The sequence below is a fragment of the Lipophrys pholis genome (assembly GCF_963383615.2).
Source record: "Lipophrys pholis genome assembly, chromosome: 4".
Taxonomy (NCBI): Eukaryota; Metazoa; Chordata; class Actinopteri; order Blenniiformes; family Blenniidae; genus Lipophrys; species Lipophrys pholis.
The window spans coordinates 35,522,027-35,547,675 of record NC_137637.1 but is presented as its reverse complement, the minus strand read 5'-3'; the positions used below and the strand labels follow the sequence as shown (position 1 = coordinate 35,547,675).

The following is a 25,649-nucleotide window of genomic DNA, read 5'->3' as shown; positions in this document are numbered from 1 at the left end:
GAAATCCGTGCGTCAAGAGCGGGAAACGATTTCGGCTGCGTCCGGTCAGGACTTCCACAATAAGAGAGCCTTGAACACAAGGATGGATTGAAACATTTTTATTTATTTATTTATTGTTTTTTCATTGTGGGACCCCTACCCCTGTTTTAGAGAGGGTAAACCTCCAGAACTCTTGGTGACACTTTGCTCAGCCGTCAGGTGAAAGATGGGATCATTTGGAGGAATCACACATGTGACTGGAAAAATGGCTCAACAGCGCCACCTGGGAAAGTTGAAGAATTCCGCCCCCGGATCTATTTCACCGAGAGCTACGAAAGTCGTCACACATATGTAACAGGCATGGAACGGACAGCTCAACAGGAAGTCTGCTATTCTGAATACAGATTAGATTAGGGCAGAGTTTGGGGCAAATTGAATTTTCCAGAGAGAACTAGTCCGAGGGGGTAATTCCTAATGACCTGGAAATTGAGGTAGCTGTCCTGGAGAACAACGTTTAACCACATTTCCATTCAAGTTTAAAGAATCGTAGCGTTTGTTCGTCTTATTTTACCATCACTGCTGCTAACAGCTGGTGGCAGAAGTCACCAGTTAACAGGGGCACCAGTGGAACCGAAACACCGCACAGTGAAGCACCATCGTAATGATCCACATTTTGTAATATTATTAATAAACATATAGAAATATATACTATTTCATTTGCTTTTCCTGCGTCTCCACTGACTGAAGTTGTGGAACCCAAACCACCGGTTACATTTTCCTCCTCCTCTCCCATGAGGTACCTAGCTCTGAGGAAAGGTCTCAGTAGGCGGAGCTACAACGCAGCCGTTTGCTGATTGGTCAGTGACCATCGTCACTCTCGACTTGCCCTCAATATTTAAATATTTCACCACCGTAAACCCTCCTGTTGTTTACATACGCCGCTTTGTGCTCATTGGTCGTTTTGTTAACTGGTTTATTGAAACGTTGGCGCTCCACTGCCCCCTGGTGTTCAGACGAGGTGCAGACGCTCCTCTCAGTGACAGGAGGGGCGGAGCTTCAGCAGGAGCTGGACGCTGCTGTTCACAAGGAGAAATTTAATCTGTGTGACGGAGAAAGGAGGCTCAAGGCTTTTACTGTGACAGTCGTCCACCACGTGATGTGATGTGATGATTTGTTTGATTTTATTCCAGATAAGGGGAAGATAAAGGAAAACACGGTTTGGAAAACACGGTTTTTGAACACATTCATCTCTTTGAATTATATTCAAAATAAGCTTTTGTTGTTGAAGCTGCTCAGCTTCCGGTTTGCTGTAGCTTCCTCGAGCTTGACGCTGCCGCGTGTCAGTGAGCGCTGGAGGTTTGTTTTGTTGTGCGTTCAAAACGAGGCGGTCCGGGGGGGGCGGAGCTTCATCATTGTGGCCAGAGGAAAGTCCACACTTTACGGGGGGGGGGGGGCGGGGGGGGGTTGTGGTTAGTACTGTAAAGCAGGCTCCTGGTTCAGGTCTGGGTGGAGTTTCCATGTTCTCCTTGTGCAGGAAAGATTTCAACTGAAAACGATGTGAATCTCAGACCTTTTTTACAAAACGTTTGAACTGAAACGTCCTTTTGCAGTTTCAGTTCAGAAAATTTTCACGGCAACGTTTTGAAAACAAAGTCCGTTCACACGTTCACAGCAGAAACACTGAAAACAATGTCGTTTTTATGTTGGGCCACTAGTTGGTGCTGTTGGTTGTTTTAGTACTGAAAGCACACACACACTCACACTCACACTCACACTCACACTCACACTCACACACACACACTCATACTCACACACACACACACACACACACACACACACACACACACACACACACTCACACACACACTCACTCACACTCACACTCACACTCACACACACACTCACACTCACACTCACACTCACACACACACACACACTCACACTCACACTCACACTCACACTCACACTCACACACACACACACACACACACACACATACACACACACACACACACACACACACACACACCCAGTAGAGAACAATGAGCTCTCATCATTAACAACAGGAGAACATGGACAGACCACCAAACTGGATTGTTATTATGGTGACTGTCACAATAAAACCACCAAACTGGATTGTTATTATGGTGACTGTCAAAATAAAACTACCAAACTGGATTGTTATTATGGTGACTGTCAAAATAAAACTACCAAACTGGATTGTTATTATGGTGACTGTCAAAATAAAACTACCAAACTGGATTGTTATTATGGTGACTGTCAAAATAAAACTACCAAACTGGATTGTTATTATGGTGACTGTCAAAATAAAACTACCAAACTGGATTGTTATTATGGTGACTGTCAAAATAAAACTACCAAACTGGATTGTTATTATGGTGACTGTCAAAATAAAACTACCAAACTGGATTGTTATTATGGTGACTGTCAAAATAAAACTACCAAGCTGGATTGTTATTATGGTGACTGTCAAAATAAAACTACCAAACTGGATTGTTATTATGGTGACTGTCAAAATAAAACTACCAAACTGGATTGTTATTATGGTGACTGTCAAAATAAAACTACCAAACTGGATTGTTATTATGGTGACTGTCAAAATAAAACTACCAAACTGGATTGTTATTATGGTGACTGTCAAAATAAAACTACCAAACTGGATTGTTATTATGGTGACTGTCAAAATAAAACTACCAAACTGGATTGTTATTATGGTGACTGTCAAAATAAAACTACCAAACTGGATTGTTATTATGGTGACTGTCAAAATAAAACTACCAAACTGGATTGTTATTATGGTGACTGTCAAAATAAAACTACCAAGCTGGATTGTTATTATGGTGACTGTCAAAATAAAACTACCAAGCTGGATTGTTATTATGGTGACTGTCAAAATAAAACTACCAAACTGGATTGTTATTATGGTGACTGTCAAAATAAAACTACCAAGCTGGATTGTTATTATGGTGACTGTCAAAATAAAACTACCAAACTGGATTGTTATTATGGTGACTGTCAAAATAAAACTACCAAGCTGGATTGTTATTATGGTGACTGTCAAAATAAAACTACCAAGCTGGATTGTTATTATGGTGACTGTCACAATAAAACCGCCAAGCTGGATTGTTATTATGGTGACTGTCAAAATAAAACTACCAAGCTGGATTGTTATTATGGTGACTGTCACAATAAAACTACCAAGCTGGATTGTTATTATGGTGACTGTCAAAATAAAACTACCAAGCTGGATTGTTATTATGGTGACTGTCACAATAAAACCGCCAAGCTGGATTGTTATTATGGTGACTGTCAAAATAAAACTACCAAGCTGGATTGTTATTATGGTGACTGTCACAATAAAACCGCCAAGCTGGATTGTTATTATGGTGACTGTCAAAATAAAACCACCAAGCTGGATTGTTATTATGGTGACTGTCAAAATAAAACCACCAAGCTGGATTGTTATTATGGTGACTGTCAAAATAAAAGTACCAAGTCCAGGAGAATAAGGACTGGGAGTCCTGACGCTCTGGAGGAACTTTCTTCCTGTCCGTCTACTGAGCATGTGCAGAGGGATTATTGACTGGACCCTGGTGTGGATGAACAATATAGCAGCATTTCAGAAAGTTGTGTTATTACAAGTTTTGAAAAGTTCCACGTTGGGAGCCGTTATTAAAAGTTGTTTTCAGAGGTTCTGTCACGGTCGTCATGTAAACCGACACCCAAAATGTAAAGAAAGTTTCTGTTTTGACTAGAGAACGTCATGTCTGTTGTCTTCATTTGGCTTCTATTGATCCAACGACCTCGGAATCTGTGCGGCTGATGCGTGAGCCACCAAACGGCGAGGACAGAGACGACATTATGCTCGGTGAGGGAGACGTCAGGCAGCATGTGGCTGCATGAGGCCGCCAGCGGCACACTTCAGATACAGTAAACGTACAGTTTCATCTGCACTTATCAATAAATAAATCCTCCATATCGCCGAGTCCCGTGTTCAGTATCATGACTGCTGAGTCAGGTGGGCGGGGCTTCAGCGTCAGACCTGCAGGAGATCAAACCACAGTGAGAGTCGAGATGCTGGGATCCCTGAAGTCACTCCACCTAGTAGAAGAATCCCAGTAGCGCCTCCTGCAGGGTCCAGATCGCTCTGCAGCCTTTAGGCCCAGAAGAACCGTTTCTGTGACTTTCCACCAAATCAACGTTCCCTGGAGGAACCCGTGGCGTGTGTGATGCTGGGAAAAACCTTGAACTTTTAAAATGAGGCGATCACATACGGTCTGTGTCTTATGCATTTCTGAAGTTTCAATAGAGGGTGAAATACAATATATTGGTTAAATGTTTAGAACCGAGTGATGGAGAGATAAATGAAAGGAGAACTGCAGTAGCATGATTCCAGTTCATTAACAAATACTTCTGACACACAAATCAAAGTTGAACCAGCAGGAAGGTGCTGCTTCATATGAACTCAGAGGAACAAAGCTCTGAATCAGGAGTTATGATAAGATGGGAGGCAGCAGAACCACTGATCAGAACCACTGATCAGAACCACTGATCAGAACCACTGATCAGAACCACTGATCAGAACCAAACTGGATCAAAATGGAAAAGAACAAGAAATAGTGGAAACGTACAGTTATCGACCTTTTAAAGATTGTTTCATTGGTCAACATGGGATTATAGATTGAACAATTATGTATATGAGAACTTATTTGTCATTCATGAAATATTCAGCTTCTTTTTTTTTTTTTTACTTTCATACATTTGTTGAGTTTAAAATCCAGAAAAGTTCAGGAACCGAGGATGATTTACTGCACTGTGTGTGTGTGTGTGTGTGTGTGTGTGTGTGTGTGTGTGTGTGTGTGTGTGTGTGTGTGTGTGTGTGTGTGTGTGTGTGTGTGTGTGTGTGTGTGTGTGTGTGTGTGTGTGTTACTGATTCACCCGGCAACAAGCTGAGTCAATCCAACAGCAGCTTCCCCCTCAGCCCGGTTACCATGGAAACCAGCATGCCACAGCAGAGTGTGTGTGTGTGTGTGTGTGTGTGTGTGTGTGTGTGTGTGTGTGTGTGTGTGTGTGTGTGTGTGTGTGTGTGTGTGTGTGTGTGTGTGTGTGTGTGTGTGTGTGTGTGTGTGTGTGTTTTGCTGAGTCACTACATCACCAGCTTTCTTTCAGGGGAGTAACTCAACCACACTTAAGCTATAAATCCCAATAATGATCTATTTCTTTTTACAGTCAGGATCTGGCTCTGCTTGTAATCTGATTACTCATGTCAAATTGCAGCCAAAGTCCGGCGGCTCTTCCTGAATGTATTTTAGTTCAAAGATTTCACCGTAGGAATGTAAGAGAAAATCAATAAAATCTATTCTATGATGTCGCTTGTTTCCTGTGAATGTGGACATGATCAGAAGTTAGTTTAACTTTAACGTAATAATCTTATTTGATTTATATCGTTTAATTAATTTAAAAATAGAATACAATAAAATCTATTCCAGAAGGGGATACTTAAAAAAACTTAATGTTAAATTAAAATTATACCTTTGTATTAATAATAATAAATGAGTCTTATATGGCTCTTTATTCTTGGAGACTTTATTATTCTTATTATATTGAAATATTTCTAATTTTATTAATTCTTTTTGGGAATTATTTTCATTTTAATTCTTTAATTTTCATTGTTCAAGTTATTCCAGATGAAATGTTAATAATTGTAATAATTGCCATTGTAAAATAATAACATAAATAACATTTATCCAAATCAAACCATGACGAAGACAGAGCAGAAGCTCCACAGCGCCCCCTGCTGACCAGACATAAACTGATTCTCATGAAAAGAAAAGGTTCAGCTGGACTCTGATGAAGACATGAAGTAGATTGTGGACTGAGACAGAACTGGAACGACTCGTCATCCAGTCGTCTCCTGGAAGGTCGCCTGGAAGGTCTCCTGGAAGGTCTTCCTGGAAGGTCGCCTGGAAGGTCGCCTGGAAGGTCTCCTGGAAGGTCGTCCTGGAAGGTCTTCCTGGAAGGTCTTCCTGGAAGGTCTCCTGGAAGTTCTTCCTGGAAGGTCTTCCTGGAAGGTCTCCTGGAAGCTGCGGACAGGATGAGGTGTGTTTGGGTCCAGAATCACGGGACTGCAGGAGACCTGCTCCTTCTGCTTCCAGATGTTTGACCTCATCTCAGAGCCAGCAGGGGGCGCCGTGGCACCTTTCCCACTGCAGGACTGACAGAGCCTTCATCATCTGCTCCTCTTCCTCATGTGGAAGCTGCTCTTTAATGTCAAACAGCTTCAGTTCCTCTGATCTTCTGATCTTCACCTTGGAGGTTGATGAATAAAATCACTTCCTCATTAGAAAGACTCAACATTTCTTTAGTAAAGTATAAAAGTTTATTTATACGTATCAAACATGTACAAACAAGGTAGAAGGTGAAAAATCATAGAAAAATAGAAGCACCAGATTTACTAACAAGAACAAACAAACAGGAATGAAGGTCCGGCGGCAGCAGGTAGCTGGTGCTGGTGCTGGTGCTGGTGCTGGTGCTGGTGCTGGTGCTGGTGCTGGTGCTGGTGCTGGTGCTGGTGCTGGTGCTGGTGCTGGTGCTTCAGGTGGCGTGAAGCTGAGACAGGAGGACAGAGACGTGCCGACTCGGCTCAAACGGAGGTCGAGGTTCAGGTAACCGTGTCCTTTTAGGATTTAAGCTCCGAGGAACCTTCTTACACTAAAGATTTCTTTTATCCTGATTCCAGGCAATGTTCTGCTTTTAAACTCAGTTTAATATAAAGTCCAAAGAACACGACTCCTCTTGTGACGGATAACTTCAATATTTTATAGGAATTTGTTTGATCCAGTTCCTTCGTCTGCTTTTCTGGGAAATTCCATGTTTTCAGTGAAAGTGAGGACAAACTATGGAGGGTTCAAAGTTTGAAGAATAAAACCACCATGGAAACACCACCTACCCCGTAAACAACTACACTTGCTGTCACTTTGCAAAGATAAAATCAGAGTTTAAATAAGTACTTCATTCCTCCTCGTCCTGCTCAGATATGGAAAATATTGCATCTCCTCATTAGAATTTCTTCAATATGTTAAACCACATCAGTGGAATTTGAATCTTTAAACTCAGTAAAGCTCAGATCTTATTCTGTCGTGAGGAACTTAGTGTTGGTTTCATTTATTGGAGCTGAACTGAAAGTGATCGGATATAAAATGAGCCGATTGATGAGGAATTCCAGTCGATCAATAGAAGAAAGAACCAGAACGGCTTCATCTCATCACCAAGTTCTTCTAGGACCCTTCAGGTGACGATTGGACCAGCAGCCCGGCGCCGTGCGTCTCGCTGCATCAGCAGCATGTGGGATCGTTCCATTCCCAGATCGGGAGATTCCATTCGGTCCGCCGCCGCCGCCGACCTGCTACGAGTCCAGAACGCGGATCTCCACTGGCGTCTGAGTGTCTGCCTGTCGGTCCACCCATCGGTCCATCAGCGCGTCCAGCCCGCCGTCCCCTCTGCGTCCGTGGCTCCGCCTCTTGGCCAGGTCGCTGGCGATGGCGAGGGCCCCGCCCTTCAGGAACCTCACAAAGTTCTCGCCGACCAGCGGCCCAATGGCGTACAGGCCCGGCCCCTCGGCCGCCGCCACCTGGTTGGTGAAGGGGTCCACCTCGATGGGGTTCCTCCGACACGTGACGGGCTCGTCGGGGTAGACGGCGAGCGCGCGCCCGTTCTCCCGCAGGAAGGACAGGTTGGGGTGGGCGCCGATCAGAACCAGCGCCTTGGACACCTGCACCACCGTCCGCTCGCCCGAGTCCGACTCCAGGATGCACTTGCGGTCGGGTCGGAACGCCACGACTCGGTGACGTGGGAAGCTCAGGTAGCCCGGGTAGGAGGAGGGGGGCTGGAGGGTCTGAGCATGAGGCGAGGGGGGGCCGCTGGGCTGGTGCTGCTGCTGAGTCATCATCTGATGGACCTGGACCGCAAGAGAGTCTGGATCAGCGACTTGGCAGGATCAGGAAAAGATGCAAGACATGAACTGAGCGCCTCCGATGTCTGATGGCGATCTGGGTTTCTAAACGCCGGCGGCCTTCAGGCTGAACCCATTACCTTGTGGTACTCCGGGTAGAGCAGCTTGGGCAGCTGGTTGAAGATGAGCCCGGGGTCGGTGACGGAGCGTCTGAAGGCGTGGTAGACGGGCGTGTTGAGGTGGTGCGTGGCCAGCACGGCGTCGGCCGCCGTCAGCCCCGCCCCCACCACCAGCACGGGGTCCGAGGACTGGTCCAGCTCGCCGCGGGAGATGGCGGCCTCCAGCTCCCAGAAGGAGTGGCAGACGAAGGGCAGCGCCTCGCCCTCCACGCCCAGCCGGGCCGGGATGTCGTGCGTGCCCGTGGCCAGAACCACGCTGTGGGCCAGCAGGGAGAACGGCGCCTCCTGGGGGACAGAGGGACCATCTGCAAGAGGCAGAACCCAGGTCAGACCGATGGTCCGCCACCTTTACCGGGACGTGTTGCGGCGGCACTCTGGAGCCTCCGTACCTCCCAGCTCCTCGCACTCTCTCCGCTGCAGTCCCGACACCCTCCAGCAGGGCGGCGAGCCCTCCTGGCCAGGCTGTCTGCTGACAGAGGTGACGGTGGCGCCGCAGGCGAAGTTCTGCTCCAGCGACATCTGGGTCACGTAGTGCTGGTAGTAGGAGGCGATCTCCGCCGGCGTCGCTCGGTCGTTACGCAAATTCCTAAACCAAGAAAAAGGAAATCAAACGTAAAGCTTGTTCCTTACTTCAACCCTTCCTGTTTAGTACTTACTGTAAAGAGTTAGTACTTCCTGTAAAGAGTTAGTACTTACTGTAAATAGTTAGTAGTTACTGTAAATAGTTAGTAGTTACTGTAAATAGTTGGTAGTTACTTTTGGCAAAGATACTATTGGATTCCTTGTTACAGCCTTCCTCAGTGTGTCCTGCTTCAATGTGAAACCGAACTGCATTACTGTGCTGCTGCCACGCCAGTTAGAGGAGGAAGATGCTCTATAATCTGATGTTAGAGGAGGAAGATGCTCTATAATCTGATGTTAGAGGAGGAAGATGCTCTATAATCTGGACGACTTGGCACTTCTTACAGAAACAGATTTTTGAACTGACGATGAGAAGAAGCAGTTAGATAACCCACCGACAGTGGGTCGGTGGGTTATCTAACTTATCTAACTGCTAGAAACTGTGTTTTGGAGGAATAAATCCTTCAAAACAAAGTTTTGTAAAACTCCAAACAAAAGGAAGAGAGTTGAAACCTGGTCAGATCAGAGCTGAATGTTCTCTTTATGTAAATCTGGAGCTTCGGCTGAAGTCGTTTGCAAAACAAATAAAAGAGAACAGGCTTCGTCTGTCTCTTCCTGTTGCATCGACTGAAACTGCCACTGCTGACGTCCTTACAAAGCAAGGAAAGCAAGTTCTACCTCCTCTATACCTTTAACTTCCATAACTCCACTGAGCTGCTCCATGGCGGCAGAGCGCTCACTGAGCAGAGGTGGGATAAACATTAGGAAGAGCTCAGATTCTTCACCTCCTCAGACTTGGTTCTGCTGACACTCGTCTCATAGCCAACCTTCCCATGATGGACAGGACGCTTTATTTTGAAGGATTTCAGTGAAAGTCTGCTGAGGCCATTTGGATGTGAAGAACAAGGAGCTCATGAGGAGGATCCTCCTGGATTCCACTGGTCCGTTCCAGATTGAAATCTTCCCCTCTACGTTTACCCGGTCAGCCTCCGAGGTCGACCCGGGTTCAGAGACCCAAACAAACCCGAGTCACTGAGTCGGAGGGAATCCGGCACCACGAGCCTCCCAGAGCTTTAAATATTTCACCACTGCTGCTTTGTGTTCATTGTGTCACTGTGAGGCGGCGCGGTGGAGAAGTGGTTCAATACTCCGGTGCATCATTCTGGGCCCGTTTCTCTGGAGAACTTACATGTTGCCCTGAATTAGACCCGGAGAGTTAAACTCCGGTCCTGGAGGGCCCGGCCCCGCACGGAGGACAGCTTTTCAAGAACATCAACCCACCCAGAGGCTCCAGGCTGGTCCCACCAAGCTTACAGAGGATTTATACTAGTTTTTAAAGAACAAAGAAAAACTTTCAAGTGTAAATTTAAAGGTTATTATAGTAATATTTTACCAGTCTGGTCCACTCCAGATGAAACTGACTGTATGTGGTCCCTGAAGCACATTAAATCTTATTTAATAATTATCTTGTATACATCTTATATGCATGTGCGTGTGTATACTATATATATATATATATATATATATATATATAGTATACATCTTTGTATTGGTTCAGTTATGTGCTTTTAAATAACCAGAACATATTTGGTGTTTGGTTCCGTCAATATCAACTGGTCCTACAATTTGAGATGTTTTTTTGTTTTTTTATCTGATTCATCTATTAATCGAAAAAATAATCGATCGATTAATCGACTATCAAAATAATAGTTAGTTGCAGCCCAACTGCACGTTGTCCATGTCTCCCTTCTTCAACACACCTGAGTGTCCTGATGGTTCAGCACAAAGCCTGAGAACCAGCTGCTCACTGGACCAGCTGCTCACTGGACCAGCTTCTGACTGGACCAGCTGCTCACTGAACCAGCTGCTCACTGGACCAGCAGCTCACTGGACCAGCTGCTGCTCACTGGACCAGCTGCTGCTCACTGGACCAGCTGCTGCTCACTGAACCAGCTGCTGCTCACTGGACCAGCTGCTCACTGGACCAGCAGCTGCTCACTGGACCAGCTGCTCACTGGACCAGCAGCTGCTCACTGGACCAGCTGCTCACTGGACCAGCTGCTCACTGGACCAGCAGCTGCTCACTGGACCAGCAGCTGCTCACTGGACCAGCTGGTGGAAGCAGGGAGACGTGGAGAACAGGCAGCGCTGCGCCTCCAGGACCAGTTTGACATTAGAGGATTTAGAGGATTTAGAGGATGAACACTTCTTCTTGTCTCACTGTGTCCTGACCTGCGTTTGTCTCTCATCCAGTCCTTGAGTTTGAGTCCGGGCAGCTCCATCCAGTTGGCGAGGCTGAGAGTCAGCATGGATCCTTCCATGGCCTGAGAACCGAGCAGAACAAAGTGTCAGCGGGCGGCAGACGTTCTTCCTCTCACTGAAATCCTCATTACAGCATCGCTGTGTGCAAATCTGAGTTAAAGAGGAACTCACAGCTTCACTAACATGAACGGAGTTCCTCCATGTTTTAGTTACTGTAATAAAGTAGTTCAGAAGAATCTGATGTGAACACCAAACCCCGTTTAGGAGTGAAAACACAAAACTATCGCTGCATTTGGGTTTTGTACACAACAGCACCGCTCAGAGCCCCTGAACAGAGAACTTTATGAAAACGCTGTCTCCATGGCAACACCAAAACGAAGCGTCTTCCACTCGACAGATTGACGCGTAAACAAGCCCCAGAACAACTTGCTAGTTCTGTCCCACGTCCAGGAAGTAGTGCGACTATCAGATTAAGAGTCTTGAGTAGAAAAAGAGTGCCGGTGCGTACATGCCAGGCTCCTCCCGGAAGGCCCTTCCCCAGCACCAGGTGAGGGACGGCCCGCTCCGGCTCGAATCGCCACTCCAGCGGCGAGGTGTGGTCCGAACCCAGGTCGCTGTTCGGCAGCAGCAGCGAGTCAAAGAGCACCGCCACGGGATTGGACGAGCGTCCCTCCAGACCTTCACACAGGTACTCCAGATCCTGCAGACACACAAGACATTGGCCATCGGTCGCACATCAAACACACGGGAGGTTGAGGTGACGCCTCCCACTTCCTGTTACCTGCTCCAGCAGCGACAGGTGAGGCTGCTCACTCAGCTTGCTCTGCAGCAGCGGGTTGGGGTGCGACGCCCCGGGGGACAGGTAGGGGGTGTAACCCGACAGCAGGTACGACAGACAAATCCCCGAAGGGCCGTTACCTAGGGAACGAAGAGAGAGAGAGAGAGAGAGAGAGAGAGGCTGTCAGGTAATTAATACCATAGGTTTCCATGACGCTTCAGTCGCCACGTTGCCATGGTTTCAGCTGGTCGTCGTCACATCAGGAACAGGAAACTCAGAATCAAACTAACTTTAGTTCTCATACACATAAAGAGATTTTGTTCCAATGACTCAGAAAAAGTCCCAAAATAAAACAGCAATATTGTGAAACAGAGAAAAAGGGGAGTGGCTATCTGCTTCCCTCTCTAATGTCCTCCTTCATCCTTAAAATGAATATTAAGATTTAATACGGTCGGAGTTTCTGGATTTCAAACTGTCCAGGTCTCATATTATGAGAAATACAAAGATGGCCGACAACCTCTGCGTGTTCTTTCCTGCTCTGGTCATGTGACCATGCTAGTCAGGAAGTAATCCTCCACCTGCAGAGGCACCACTCTGTATGACGGAGCTCCACCGCCATGTGTCAGACAGGACTGATCATGTGATCTTAATTCAGACTCTGATCAGGGTAGGAGACGATCAATCACAGTGATCAGTGATTAGATCAGACTTTATCAATAATCAATTATTTATGTTCTGGATTACTAAAATATCTCATGATTACAGTAATAATGTGCTCCTGGCAGTGTGGGCTGCAGAGCAATGACCCTGATGTGAACGGAGGATTAACACCTTCACCTGCCGGTGTTCCAGGTGTTCCAGGTGTTCCAGGTGTTCCAGGTGTTCCAGGTGTGGAACGTCTCTGCAGCTGCAGCAGAAACCAGCTGGGACCTACTAAACCAGCCGCTCATTTCATTCTAACTAACAATCTAACTAACATTCTAACTAACGATGCCCACTAGTGGCCCAACATGCTAACTACATCAATTTCAGTGTTGGACGTTTCCGTGGAAACAAAAACTCGTTATATCAAAGTACCGAAGTACCACGTATCGTTATAGCAAAGTACCAAAGTACCATGTATTGTTATATCAAAGTACCAAAGTACCACATTTCGTTATATAAAAGTACCACGTATCGTTATATCAAAGTACCACGTATCGTTATATCAAAGTACCACGTATCGTTATATCAAAGTACCACGCATCGTTATATCAAAGTACCAAAGTACCACATATCGTTATATAAAAGTACCACGTATCGTTATATCAAAGTACCACGTATCGTTATATCAAAGTACCACGTATCATTATATAAAAGTAGTAGTAGTAGTAGTAGTCTTTATTTCGAATTTGTACAATGCAATTTAAAAAAAATTAAAAATAAAAAATAAAAAGAAAGTAATATACTGTACATACAATTCGAAAAGGAGTAGGTTGAAGTAAAACTTGTGTTTCCTACCCCTTTATACATTTTCAGTCTTTTGTTTCTTTTACAGTTTTACAAATGATTCAATTTGTAATCAGAACTTACATGAGTATAGAATATTTCTACTTCTTTTAAGTCTCTACAGTTTATACAAATATACAAATTTTGTCGTCAGTTTCCACATTTACATTATTTATACATATATTATCTACAGTACACACAATACATTTTACATAGTTTTCATTTTTTCAAAACACAAAATATCAACTTTCATCTGGATTCTCCTATCAAGTGGTACTCTCATATTTGTTGAGAATCATATTTTTGATTTGTTTCTTAAAAACCATTATGTTTTTTGACTCTTTAATTTCTTTCTTAATTCCGTTCCACAGATTAATTCCTTCACTGAAACGATCCGTTCCATGAGTTTGGTTCTGGATCTGGGTTTTTTAAAGATGTCTGTTCCTTTCACATTATACCCACTTTCTCTTTTTTCAAAGTTCTCTTGGATGTTTCCTGGTAATATTTTACTATTTGCTTTATACAAAATCTGATGAATATTATAATCCACAATATCAGAACATTTTACCACCTTGTACTTGAGAAAAAGAGGATTTGATGAATCTCGATATCTTTTATTGTTTACTATTCTCAGTACTCTTTTTTGTAATATGAAGATTGGCTGTGTATATGTTTTAAATGTTTCTACACAATATGTTAAGTATGGTATAATCATTGTATTATATAGGGTGAGTAATGCTGCGTGGTTTAGAATGTATTTTACTTTATGGAACACACCAATTGTTTTAGCTAATTTTAGCTAAAGTACCACGTATCGTTATATCAAAGTACCATGTATCGTTATATCAAAGTACCATGTATCGTTATATCAAAGTACCAAAGTACCACATATCGTTATATAAAAGTACCACGTATCATTATATCAAAGTACCAAAGTACCACGTATCGTTATATCAAAGTACCACGTATTGTTATATCAAAGTACCATGTATCGTTATATCAAAGTACCAAAGTACCACATATCGTTATATAAAAGTACCACGTATCGTTATATCAAAGTACCAAAGTACCACGTATCGTTATATCAAAGTACCACAGCTCAGTGACCTTTCCTGCACTCAGAAGTTTTCTAACAAACGACAGAGTGACTCTTCAGGAGTGAGTTTCTTACCAATGATCACCACCGGAACAACTTCTCCTCCGACACTCTGCTCATCCTCAAGATTCATTTTATCTGCAAACAAGAACAAATTTACATTTTAATCATCTTTTTTTTTCCCGTCAGATAAAGTGTCTTTTTTCTAAAACCACACACACACACACACACACACACACACACACACACACACACACACACACACACACACACACACACACACACACACACACACACACACACACACACACACACACAGATAAAGACGCACCAACTTCCTTCACTTATTGAACACTTGCATTTATCTAATAATATTAGAATTAAATCAAAGTTGTATTTCATATCTTTGGTTATAATTGCTTCATTAAATATAATATAGGTGAAAAACTAAAGTTTCTTTAAAACTCTTGTTCATCTATTTAACGTTGTTCATTTACTGTCATTGTTTTATTTTCATTCTTTACACTTCACTAAGGCTCCGTTTCCACGACAACGAATTCCAGTGTATCCGCAAAACTTTCTTCACTTTGGGGGGTCCGTTTACACAGCACCAGTGTTCTGATCCACTGGATCCACAAAGTTTTTAATCCGGCTCCCAAGGTGGAAAGATTCTTTCAAGGTCTCTGTTCCCTCCTGCAGAGACTGATGGAGGCTCCAGAGCCTGTTACTGCTCATCCCCCCCTCCCTCCTGCTCCCCCGCTCATCCCCCCCCCTCCTGCTCCCCCGCTCATCCCCCCCTCCCTCCTGCTCATCCAGTTGTAAACAAACATGGTGGCTGTGTAGTGGTACGCCCCGTAGTGGTACGACCCGTAGTGGTACGACCCATGGTGGTACGACCCGTAGTGGTACGCCCCGTAGTGGTACGACCCGTAGTGGTACGCCCCGTAGTGGTACGCCCCGTAGTGGTACGACCCGTGGCGGTACGACCCGTAGTGGTACGTAGTGGTACGACCCGTGGCGGTACGACCCGTGGCGGTACGACCCGTGGCGGTACGACCCGTGGCGGTACGACCCGCGGCGGTACGACCCGCGTTGGTACGACCCGTAGCGGTACGACCCGCGGTGGTACGACCCGTAGTGGTACGACCCGTGGTGGTACGACCCGTGGTGGTACGACCCGTAGTGGTACGACCCGCGGTCCATATTCTAGTTTTATGGTCCAGATCAGTAGTTTAATAGTTGAGACTCTCCCTGATAGAATCCGGTTCCTCATCAGTCCACTAGGATGTCAGGTTCTCTCCATTTTCTTCACCTTTATAGTGTTTGGTTCTCTGCACACGTCTGTGTAGTTTCATTACAGAATCAAGCAACAGCGCCCTCCAGTGGCCCGGCAGACTAACTACACCGTCTCTGTGTCTGCTGCTGCAGTGGAAACACCCCCACTGTGTTTAGCGGATTAGGTGTTGTCATGTGAAACGTTGTCGTGGAAACGGGTCCTTAAATACGTTTCAGTGACGTGTCAATAATGAAAATACAAACACTGTTAAACTGCGGTTTAGCTCCTCCGACTTCTGGCCGGTTGCCTTTAGGTGTTATGTAATGTTTAATAAATGAAGAGAAATGCGACGCTAAATTTAAAACATGGCGGGTTTCACTGAGCTTCTCGCTCGGTAATTCCTCGACGAGCTCCAATTTAAAGAGACAGTTCCTGTAAAATCTGAGACGCCAACAGTGATCGTCTGGTTAAAGGCTGAATACACATAGAACCACTTAGTCCACTGTTCTTTTCCAAGTTGGATTGTTATTACGGTGACTTTCAAAATAAAACTACCAAGTTGGATTGTTATTACGGTGACTTTCAAAATAAAACCACCAAGTTGGATTGTTATTACGGTGACTGTCAAAATAAAACCACCAAGTTGGATTGTTATTACGGTGACTGTCAAAATAAGACTACCAAGTCCAGGAGAAGATGGACTGGGAGTCACGACAACAGAGAGGAAACTTTGTTCTGATTGGCTCTACTGAGCATGTGCAGAACTCCTAGTGATTCTGGACGTTGTGAACACACGCAGTAGTATAATCTCCACTGTGGACATGGAGACATGGAGACATGGAGACATGGAGACGGAGCGTTTTCAGAAAGCTGCGTTTGGCTCACTTAACGGAGACAAAGTACAGTGAAAGAGTTTTCAGGAGTGAAACCAGAAACCAAAAACTGAAGGGAAGTTTAGCGTCACCCGACGCCCCATCAACAGAGAAACAGCCAGAGAGTAGAAATACTCCGACACTGAATCAAGAGAATGAACTGATGAAGACTGTGGAGGAGGAACAAAACCTCCAGGAAACACTGACCAGCCGACCCGGTTCATTTTGTAATGAGATAACTTATCACATGTCACTCCGCCTTATGTCCAATCTGCTGATATCATTTCTGTCATGATAATAAAGAATTCATCCAAGTGTCTGCAGGCGTCTCAACCCACTGAAACATGAATCCTGAGAACACTGGAAACCTGGACCCTCCACCATTCCAGCCCACGAGTCACCAGGTTCCCTTCGTCTCCACTCCAGTGCAACCAGTGGAAGTGAGTGGGCAGGAAGGGGTTAATACACCAACCTCCATTTCCCACCGCTCTGCAAACACTCAGTGTAATATAGACCATGATGTCAGTGGGCGGGGCCAGGGCGGCGGGGGAAATCTGCAGAGTCATGATTACACAACACGACACAGACAAGGTGAGAGGAGGACGAGCGAGAGACGAGGGGGGAGGAGGAGGAGGAGGAGGAGGAGGAGCGAGAGACGAGGGGAGGAGGAGGAGGAGGAGGAGGAGGAGGAGGAGGAGGAGGAGGAGTGAGAGACGAGGGGAGGAGGAGGAGGGGAGGATGAGTGAGAGACGAGGGGAGGAGGAGGAGGAGGAGGAGGAGTGAGAGACGAGGGGAGGAGGAGGAGGGGAGGAGGAGCGAGAGACGAGGGGAGGAGGAGGAGGTGCGAGAGACGAGGGGAGGAGGAGGAGGAGGAGGAGGAGGAGCGAGAGAGAGAGAGACGAGGGGACGAGAGGAGGACAAGCGAGAGACGAGGAGAGGAGGTGGAGGGATTGGATATGATTGTTATTACAGTGACTGTCAAAATAAAAGTACCAAGCTGGATTGTCATTACGGTGACTGTCAAAATAAAAGTACCAAGCTGGATTGTCATTACGGTGACTGTCAAAATAAAAGTACCAAGCTGGATTGTCATTACGGTGACTGTCAAAATAAAAGTACCAAGCTGGATTGTCATTACGGTGACTGTCAAAATAAAAGTACCAAGCTGGATTGTCATTACGGTGACTGTCAAAATAAAAGTACCAAGCTGGATTGTCATTACGGTGACTGTCAAAATAAAAGTACCAAGCTGGATTGTCATTACGGTGACTGTCAAAATAAAAGTACCAAGCTGGATTGTCATTACGGTGACTGTCAAAATAAAAGTACCAAGCTGGATTGTCATTACGGTGACTGTCAAAATAAAAGTACCAAGGTGGATTGTCATTACGGTGACTGTCAAAATAAAAGTACCAAGCTGGATTGTCATTACGGTGACTGTCAAAATAAAAGTACCAAGCTGGATTGTCATTACGGTGACTGTCAAAATAAAAGTACCAAGCTGGATTGTCATTACGGTGACTGTCAAAATAAAAGTACCAAGCTGGATTGTTATTACGGTGACTGTCACAGTAGCAGCGTCTCCATGGATATTGAACCTCGGCGGTTTCAGAACGTTGAGTTTTCTGTTGCTCCGTTGTCGTAAACAAAACACCTAAAACGCAACGAAACTTTTGCGTTTTCACTCGTGCGAACTGGCCCTCGTGCACGATGGTGTTTTCTCCTGCAGGACAGACATGATGTCAGGGGAAAGAGAACGGGTCCTGAGTGGACATGACGGGTCGACCTCCCAGTCTGAAGTCATCAACAATAACTAAAGCTTCAAACCGGCAACTCTTAGTCAGCAAATACTTCGTGAGGACATTGGTGTTTTTTCCAAATCCTTAATTCCAGCCTCATGTAGATGTTTCCCGTAATGTCCAGACTATAATCCTCTCGTTTCTTCCACATGCTTTGAACCCTGTAGCTTAAACAACGACGCGGCTACTTCATGGATTTTCACTGGTTCCCATGAGTGATGCATTCAGGTGCATCACGGAACTCTGAGCTCTTCTCTTTGTGAACTGGGCGGGTGAAGCTTGGATTCAGCTGCGCTCAATAGAAAAGACTGAAGAAAATAATGAACTGTAATTTCTGCACTAATAATAAATGAAACACCTTTAAACTTTGGGTGGTTGATGATCGAGGTAAATTCTGCTTGTACTTTATTAAAATAAGCAGTATTTTCTGATACTACTTTTAGTATTCCTTCATACTAACACAAGTTTTATTATCATTGATTTGCATTGAGATCAAAAAGGGAAAGAAAAAAAGACCTTTTCCAACATGAATATTAACAAAGAGTCTCAAATATTCTCTACTTTTACTTTTCAAAAAGTTGCATCTGCTCCAGAAGTGACAGCAGAGCTGGGGTGGAGGCGTTCAGGGACACCACCCAGTTCTTCTCTTGGCTCCGTCAGCTTCAGCTGAGCTTTCTTTCCCGGAGCTCCTCCACACAGAGAACGTCTGGGAAGTTCCTCCTTTCTGCTTCCTCAACTATGACGCTGCACTTTTCTCTCACACTTCCTCTGGAGGAGTTTTAAAATGAGCTGATGGACGTCACATGACCTGCAACATCTGAACCCTGGAGAAGAGTCGCAGCTTCGCCTCAACCCGCTGACCTTTACTCTACTTCTGATCTCCTTAACTCTCCTCTGGATTTAGTCACATTAGATCTCTGCAGTTCCTTCCTTTTTCAAACAAACTCCAACAATCATCAGATGTTCAGTATTTCTGGGTGAAGAAGCTCCTGTTGTCCTGCAGACGTCCTGGAACCTGGAGGAACCTGGAGGGACCTGGAGGGACCTGGAGGGACCTGGAGGGACCAAACCTCAGCAGCTCGCTGAGCGACTTTTCTAACGATCTCCAGCCGAGCGACGAGACGTGATCTTTGTTATTCATAAAAACTATTTATTTTCCAGATTCTAAGGGGGCGGAGCCTGTCAGCCAACATCACGGCCACGTTTAGTCGACAACAAATAAAAACGCATCAATTTTACTTTTGTTTCCAAAAAGTTTTTTCAGAGCAACTATTGAAAACGATGTCCGTTTCCATGGCAACGGCAGAACCACTGAAATGGAGGGATTTTTGTTCTAAAACTTACTTCCTCCAAAAGAAAGTTAGACTTTGTGTTATTATCTAAACATTCAACGGGAGGAGCTTCATGGAATCTAAGAAAAATAAAACAAAATGATTGAAATGAATAAAAGAAAGAAAAAAATAAAGATTTTTCAAAAACAACCTTCCAGGAAGTTTTACGTTTCTCATGTCAAAACTTGTATTTAGCTTCTGGAAGGTTTGAGCTTAATTACTATGATTTCAAGTTAAGAGCATCAATCAGGTGAATTAACAGGAAATACTTCACCAGTTCCAAATGTCCTGGAAAACATTCTTAGTTTAACAGACAAAAGAAAAAATACTGAAGTTTGTAAAGTTGATTCGTTTAAAGTTTTCATATTTGTAAGAGTGTTGAAGTAAAGATGTTAATCCTGCAGGAATAAAGTCTCCTTTATGGCGGTCACCATACAGGAGGTCCACACAAGGTCCACACAAGGTCCACACAAGGTCCACACAAGGTTCACACAAGGTCCACACAAGGTCCACACAAGGTCCACACAAGGTTCACACAAGGTCCACACAAGGTCCACACAAGGTCCACACAAGGTTCACACAAGGTCCACACAAGGTTCACACAAGGTCCACACAAGGTCCACACAAGGTCCACACAAGGTTCACACAAGGTCCACACAAGGTCCACACAAGGTCCACACAAGGTCCACACAAGGTCCACACAAGGTCCACACAAGGTCCACACAAGGTCCACACAAGGTTCACACAAGGTCCACACAAGGTCCACACAAGGTCCACACAAGGTCCACACAAGGTCCACACAGCACATGTATTCGGTGCTTGTGAACCTTTCTATGCTCTAGTCTTGTAGCACCGACACCACTCAGCCCCAAAGGGACAAATAAAGTATTCTGAATCTTGGAAGCGGCGAGTCGCAGCCTGAATGGAGCGCTGAGCGTCGGCCTTCACCCAGATTAAACCTAATCCAGAGTTCTGGGTTCTTCACATGAAGCCACGACTCCAAACATCCCTCAGTAAACCTGCAGCACAGTTTACATCAACTCCCAGAGAGCGTGGAAGTAGACGCTCTATAATCTGATGTTAGAGGAGGAAGAGGCTCTATAATCTGATGTTAGAGGAAGTAGATGCTCTATAATCTGATGTTAGAGGAAATAGATGCTCTATAATCTGGTGTTAGAGGAGGGAGAGGCTCTATAATCTGATGTTAGAGGAGGAAGATGCTCTATAATCTGATGTTAGAGGAGGAAGAGGCTCTATAATCTGATGTTAGAGGAAATAGATGCTCTATAATCTGGTGTTAGAGGAGGGAGAGGCTCTATAATCTGATGTTAGAGGAGGAAGATGCTCTATAATCTGATGTTAGAGGAGGAAGAGCCTCTATAATCTGATGTTAGAGGAGGAAGAGGCTCTATAAACTGATGTTAGAGGAGGAAGAGCCTCTATAATCTGATGTTAGAGGAAGTAGATGCTCTATAATCTGATGTTAGAGGAAGTAGATGCTCTATAATCTGGTGTTAGAGGAGGAAGATGATCTATAATCTGATGTTAGAGGAGGAAGAGACTCTATAATCTGATGTTAGAGGAGGAAGAGGCTCTATAATCTGATGTTAGAGGAGGAAGAGCCTCTATAATCTGATGTTAGAGGAGGAAGAGGCTCTATAATCTGATGTTAGAGGAGGAAGAGCCTCTATAATCTGGATGCTAATGGATATTTTATATTGCTCTTATAGTAAGGAGTTGGTTTGGGGTTAGTGAGTACACACACACACACACACACACACACACACACACACACACACACACACACACACACACACACACACACACACACACACACACACACACACACACACACACACACACACACACACACACACACACACACACAGTATTCAGTATTGTTTCTTTGCTCGATTAAAAACCAGATATTACTTGAGATATTTGACACTATTACTCGTGTTTCCCGGTGAAGGTTTGATATTTAAGGTGAGTCAGGAACTCAGACTCACTCCCGAACTTTAAATCCACCTGCTTTTACCTCAAGTCTTTTCTCTGGAAAGTGTCTTTGAGTATTAAAGAGTTTGATGTATTATTAAGGAATGAGAGGCTAGATTGAGCTCATATGGAATCCTGTTGCCAGGCCCGGCCCAAAGGACACCGGGACACCGGGACAACGGGACACCGGGACACCCCGCAGCCACCGGGACACCGGGACACCCCGCAGCCACCGGGACACCGGGACACCCCGCAGCCACCGGGACACCGGGCCACCGGGACACCCCGCAGCCACCGGGACACCGGGACACCCCGCAGCCACCGGTGACCCGCATGAGTCCTGAAGTCCGGAGTCCAACCTGCTGAGTCAGGGTTTAATGCACGAGCCCTGTTTAATAACGTGTGTGTGTGTGTGTGTGTGTGTGTGTGTGTGTGTGTGTGTGTGTGTGTGTGTGTGTGTGTGTGTGTGTGTGTGTGTGTGTGTGTGTGTGTGTGTGTGTGTGTGTGTGTGAGAGAGACTCACCGGTCCGCCCCTCCGGTCCGCCCCTCCGGTGCTCCGGTGCTCCGGTGCTGCGGCGTCCCCCCCTGCGGCTCTTCGCGCTCTGCCCTCGGCTCGGTTCCTCCAGCAGCGGCCGCTCAGACACACTCGCCTCCGGGTCTTACTTTCCGCTTCTTTCCGCGTCACGTGCGTCACTGAGTTTCAGCTGCGGCCCGCATATCCAAGTTCGCCGCTTTTATAAGGTTACAGCGGTCCGAGGCGACAGCCAATCAGAGGCCGCCCCGCTCCTCCGTCATACCCAGCCAAGCACCTCCCCCTTCAACCGTCAGTGCGCCATGGAGACGCACAGAGATCGTCTATAGAAGAAGATGGAGAAGAATCCCGGATTGAACAAAAGAAGTACTTCTCTCATTTTTGTAAAAACTTTCAGCTTTTATTTTAAAGTATTGTATTTGAAGTATTTGAGTATCTTCTTAAGTATTGACGATTTTTCAAACTTTACACCCTGTCCTCCAAAAATGTGATGTAGGTATTTCAATCTGAATTTTGTCAGGAGTTTTAGATTTTTTTATTTTTTTTTGACATTTTCAATTTATTCTCGACGTTCACAATTCATTCATGTACGACTTAATCTCCATATTTTACGTTACCGTAAAAAAGTGTACATAAATTTTAGAGAACATTTCACTTTTTTATAAATCTGAATTCTTGATACTGAATATTTATGTAATTTATTCATCAGATATTTAACATTTGTCAATGATATGAGTGAAACTATTTTAATTCTTCACAATAATATTTATTTCTATTTGTTCTAGCTTCTCTTAGCTCTGTAAGGAGTTGAACAGGTTACTGATGATTCAGCAGTTTGTGGTTTTACGTCTTTCATTGTTTTGATCTGTCACATTTCGTTAGAATAGTTTTAGTTGGTCTCTTGAATAACTTCGTAAACTTTTTTTGTTTTTTTAAAGTTGTTACATGAACTTGTGGTGTCGTTGGGGTCATGAAGTGTAAGCGGAGTGAGAGCTCTGCTGTTTCTCCCGTCCTGTGCTCACTCTGAAGCAGAGCCACATGGAGTCCGAGTTACCTCAATTTTCAAAACAGAACAAACGTCAACTTTCGTATGAATAAATATTGACTTGGCCTCTAAGACTATTTTAAATTCAAATAATTTCTTCCTGACATGATTTTCTGGTTGTTCTTTTGAATTTTCAAACACATTTACATGCATTTTATTGTTGGTGGTTTTTTTACATTTAGCATTACGTTTTCATCTTTCCAATCTTCACCTCATTATATTGATATAAGAATTCATCTTTATGGTGATATAACATTGATCTCATATCTCTCTTGAATCTTCACTCTCGCCTAGTTGAAATAAAGGTTTTCGTGGATAACTTATTGTATTTTTGTTTTGTGTGTGCTTTTGTTGGGTCACGTGAGATATCCAATCACATTACAGGTGGCGCTGTTGTGCTGCTTTATGTTAAAATATCCTAAAAACTTCAAAACAAAAAGACATTACCATGTGACATTCATCGTTAAACTCTAATAACTTTGCAAACTTTGGATAAAATCACATATGAAATTACACAAATCTCATGAGCAGACACGTGCAAAAGTAGTCACATTTCCGTTTGTTTTTAAATGTCTAATCAGTTTGTCGCTGTTAAAGTTCTTATCGTGTCTTTATGTCGTTATGAAACTCTCTTGCTGTGAGCTGCTGCAGCTCGTGTCTCCATGGGGCTCTGCTTTCTGGCTCTTTCCATCATGATGCAACAGAACGGCTGCGCGCGCTGCTGCTCTGACATTCGTCATCGAACTCGTCTCAGATTGGATGAGCCTCTCCACGAGCAACACACGTCAGCCAATCAGAGAGGAGAATGAGGGCTTCAGTATGAATGGACTGTCACGTTAGTATCTGCTGCAAGGTTACGTAATGTTTCATAAATATTATTTAACTGACATTATATTATATTACATTACATTATATTATATTATATTATATTATATTATATTATATTACATTATATTATATTATATTATATTATATTATATTATATTATATTATATTACATTATATTATATTATATTATATTATATTATATTATATTTGGGGACTTTTGTCCCTACTTTTAAACATTCTTCGATGTAGTTCTCCTAGCTTTTCACCTATTTGAGGCCCTGTCAACAAATCAACGTTTTCAAGTGAAAAGACAACAAGTTCAACAAGTTCTGGGTTTGTTATAGACGAGTTTTGTTAATATTTCATATGAGTTTTGGATGTATTTTGACTAATTATGACTACTTTCTTATGACATATTTTAGAATAGTTTTGGGTGCATGCTGGTACATTTTGATGACGTCTGAACCTGTTGGAGGCTGCGATTGTCTGTATTCTGGTTTTGGATTGAATCGTTGTTGGTTTTATCAGTTTTCTTGCTCGTATTGTTGAGTAGTTAGTTTTGTTCATATTTTAGACAATATGAATACGTTTCAAGCAGTTCTTGGAAGGATCCTTGGTGTATTCTAGGCTAGGATTAGGTTGTATTTTAGACTTAGGCCCCAATGATATGACAACGTTCCAAGTTAAAACAGATCATTTCTGTGTTTTCATTTCCAAAAGGTTTTGCGGTTACACAGCAACATTTTGATCGCGTTGTGTATTTCCAACGAAACGCTGAAAATGATGTGGCTTCCATGTTGGACCACTAGTGGGTGCTGTTGTTTGTTTTTCTGTAGTAAAACCAATCACACATGTGAGACGCTCTAAATATTACCAACGGGAGAACATGGACATTAATATCAGATGCCACAGCTGCTGAGGTTCAGGGGAGTTCACGCCCTGACGGCTCACAAAGTAACACCATTTTACAAAAATGTTTAGAAATCCAAACATTTCTCTTTCTTTACAAGATTCCAATGTCATTTTATTCTGATGAAACTGCAAATAATCTCAGAGGCCTCGTTCACCCTGCAGGGAAATGAGACTCACAGTGACTCATAGCCAACCTTTATTTTGAAACTTGTGAAAGCTGCCATTCGGATCTTTTCCCACCAGAACCAGGCCTCGATCATACGTGGAACCAATTCGGATATTTTCTACATCGACTGCTTCGTCATTAACGTGTGACTGACGTCACTGATAAGAGGAAGCGGCTCCGCCAGAATAAAAGCTGTGCTCTCTTATTTCCTCATTCTCCTTCTTCTTTCCTGTCATTGTGTCTAGATTCTGTCGCTCGTATTTAACAACCTCTAGAAACCTGATCCTGACCTGTGACTTTGTCCTGAGAATTTTGTTTTATAAAAAAAAATAATAATAAATAATAAAATAAAATAATATTGATAGTAATAATATTAATAGTAATAATAATAATAATGGTAATAATAAAATAATAATAATAATAATGATGATGATGATGATTATTACAATTATTATTATTCCTATTGTTGTTGTTATTATTGTAAAGAGTAACCCACCTAAATGTAGGGATTTTCTGCA

General features: G+C 43.9%; 1 protein-coding gene across 2 annotated transcripts; it reads right to left on the bottom strand.

The window, feature by feature from the left end:
- Positions 1-6,363: 6,363 nt before the first annotated feature.
- Positions 6,364-22,387, bottom strand: osgn1 (oxidative stress induced growth inhibitor 1). Of its 2 annotated transcripts, XR_013935321.1 has the most exons (9): positions 22,172-22,387; positions 14,451-14,513; positions 11,795-11,931; positions 11,522-11,713; positions 10,984-11,075; positions 8,520-8,716; positions 8,092-8,435; positions 6,594-7,957; positions 6,364-6,544 (listed from the first exon to the last, which is right to left on the bottom strand). XR_013935321.1 is itself a non-coding variant. In XM_080462575.1 (8 exons), the coding sequence occupies exons 2-8, from the start codon at positions 14,506-14,508 to the stop codon at positions 7,406-7,408; spliced, it is 1,572 nt and encodes a 523-aa protein (XP_080318701.1). In that variant the 5' UTR covers positions 14,509-14,513; positions 22,172-22,387; the 3' UTR covers positions 6,364-7,405. The 2 variants fall into 2 exon arrangements, 1 of the variants encoding a protein (XP_080318701.1); XM_080462575.1 differs by having other exon boundaries at positions 6,364-7,957.
- Between the last annotated feature and the right edge of the window lie 3,262 nt (positions 22,388-25,649).

Excerpts from the sequence above, each read along its gene's own strand:
- osgn1 (XM_080462575.1), bottom strand. The coding sequence starts at position 14,508 with ATGAATCTTGAGGATGAGCAGAGTGTCGGAGGAGAAGTTGTTCCGGTG. Across the intron at positions 11,932-14,450 it reads TGTTCCGGTGGTGATCATTG|GTAACGGCCCTTCGGGGATT; the intron begins GTAAGAAACTCA and ends TTCGTTCCCTAG. Across the intron at positions 8,717-10,983 it reads TGGATGAGAGACAAACGCAG|GAATTTGCGTAACGACCGAG; the intron begins GTCAGGACACAG and ends TTCTTGGTTTAG.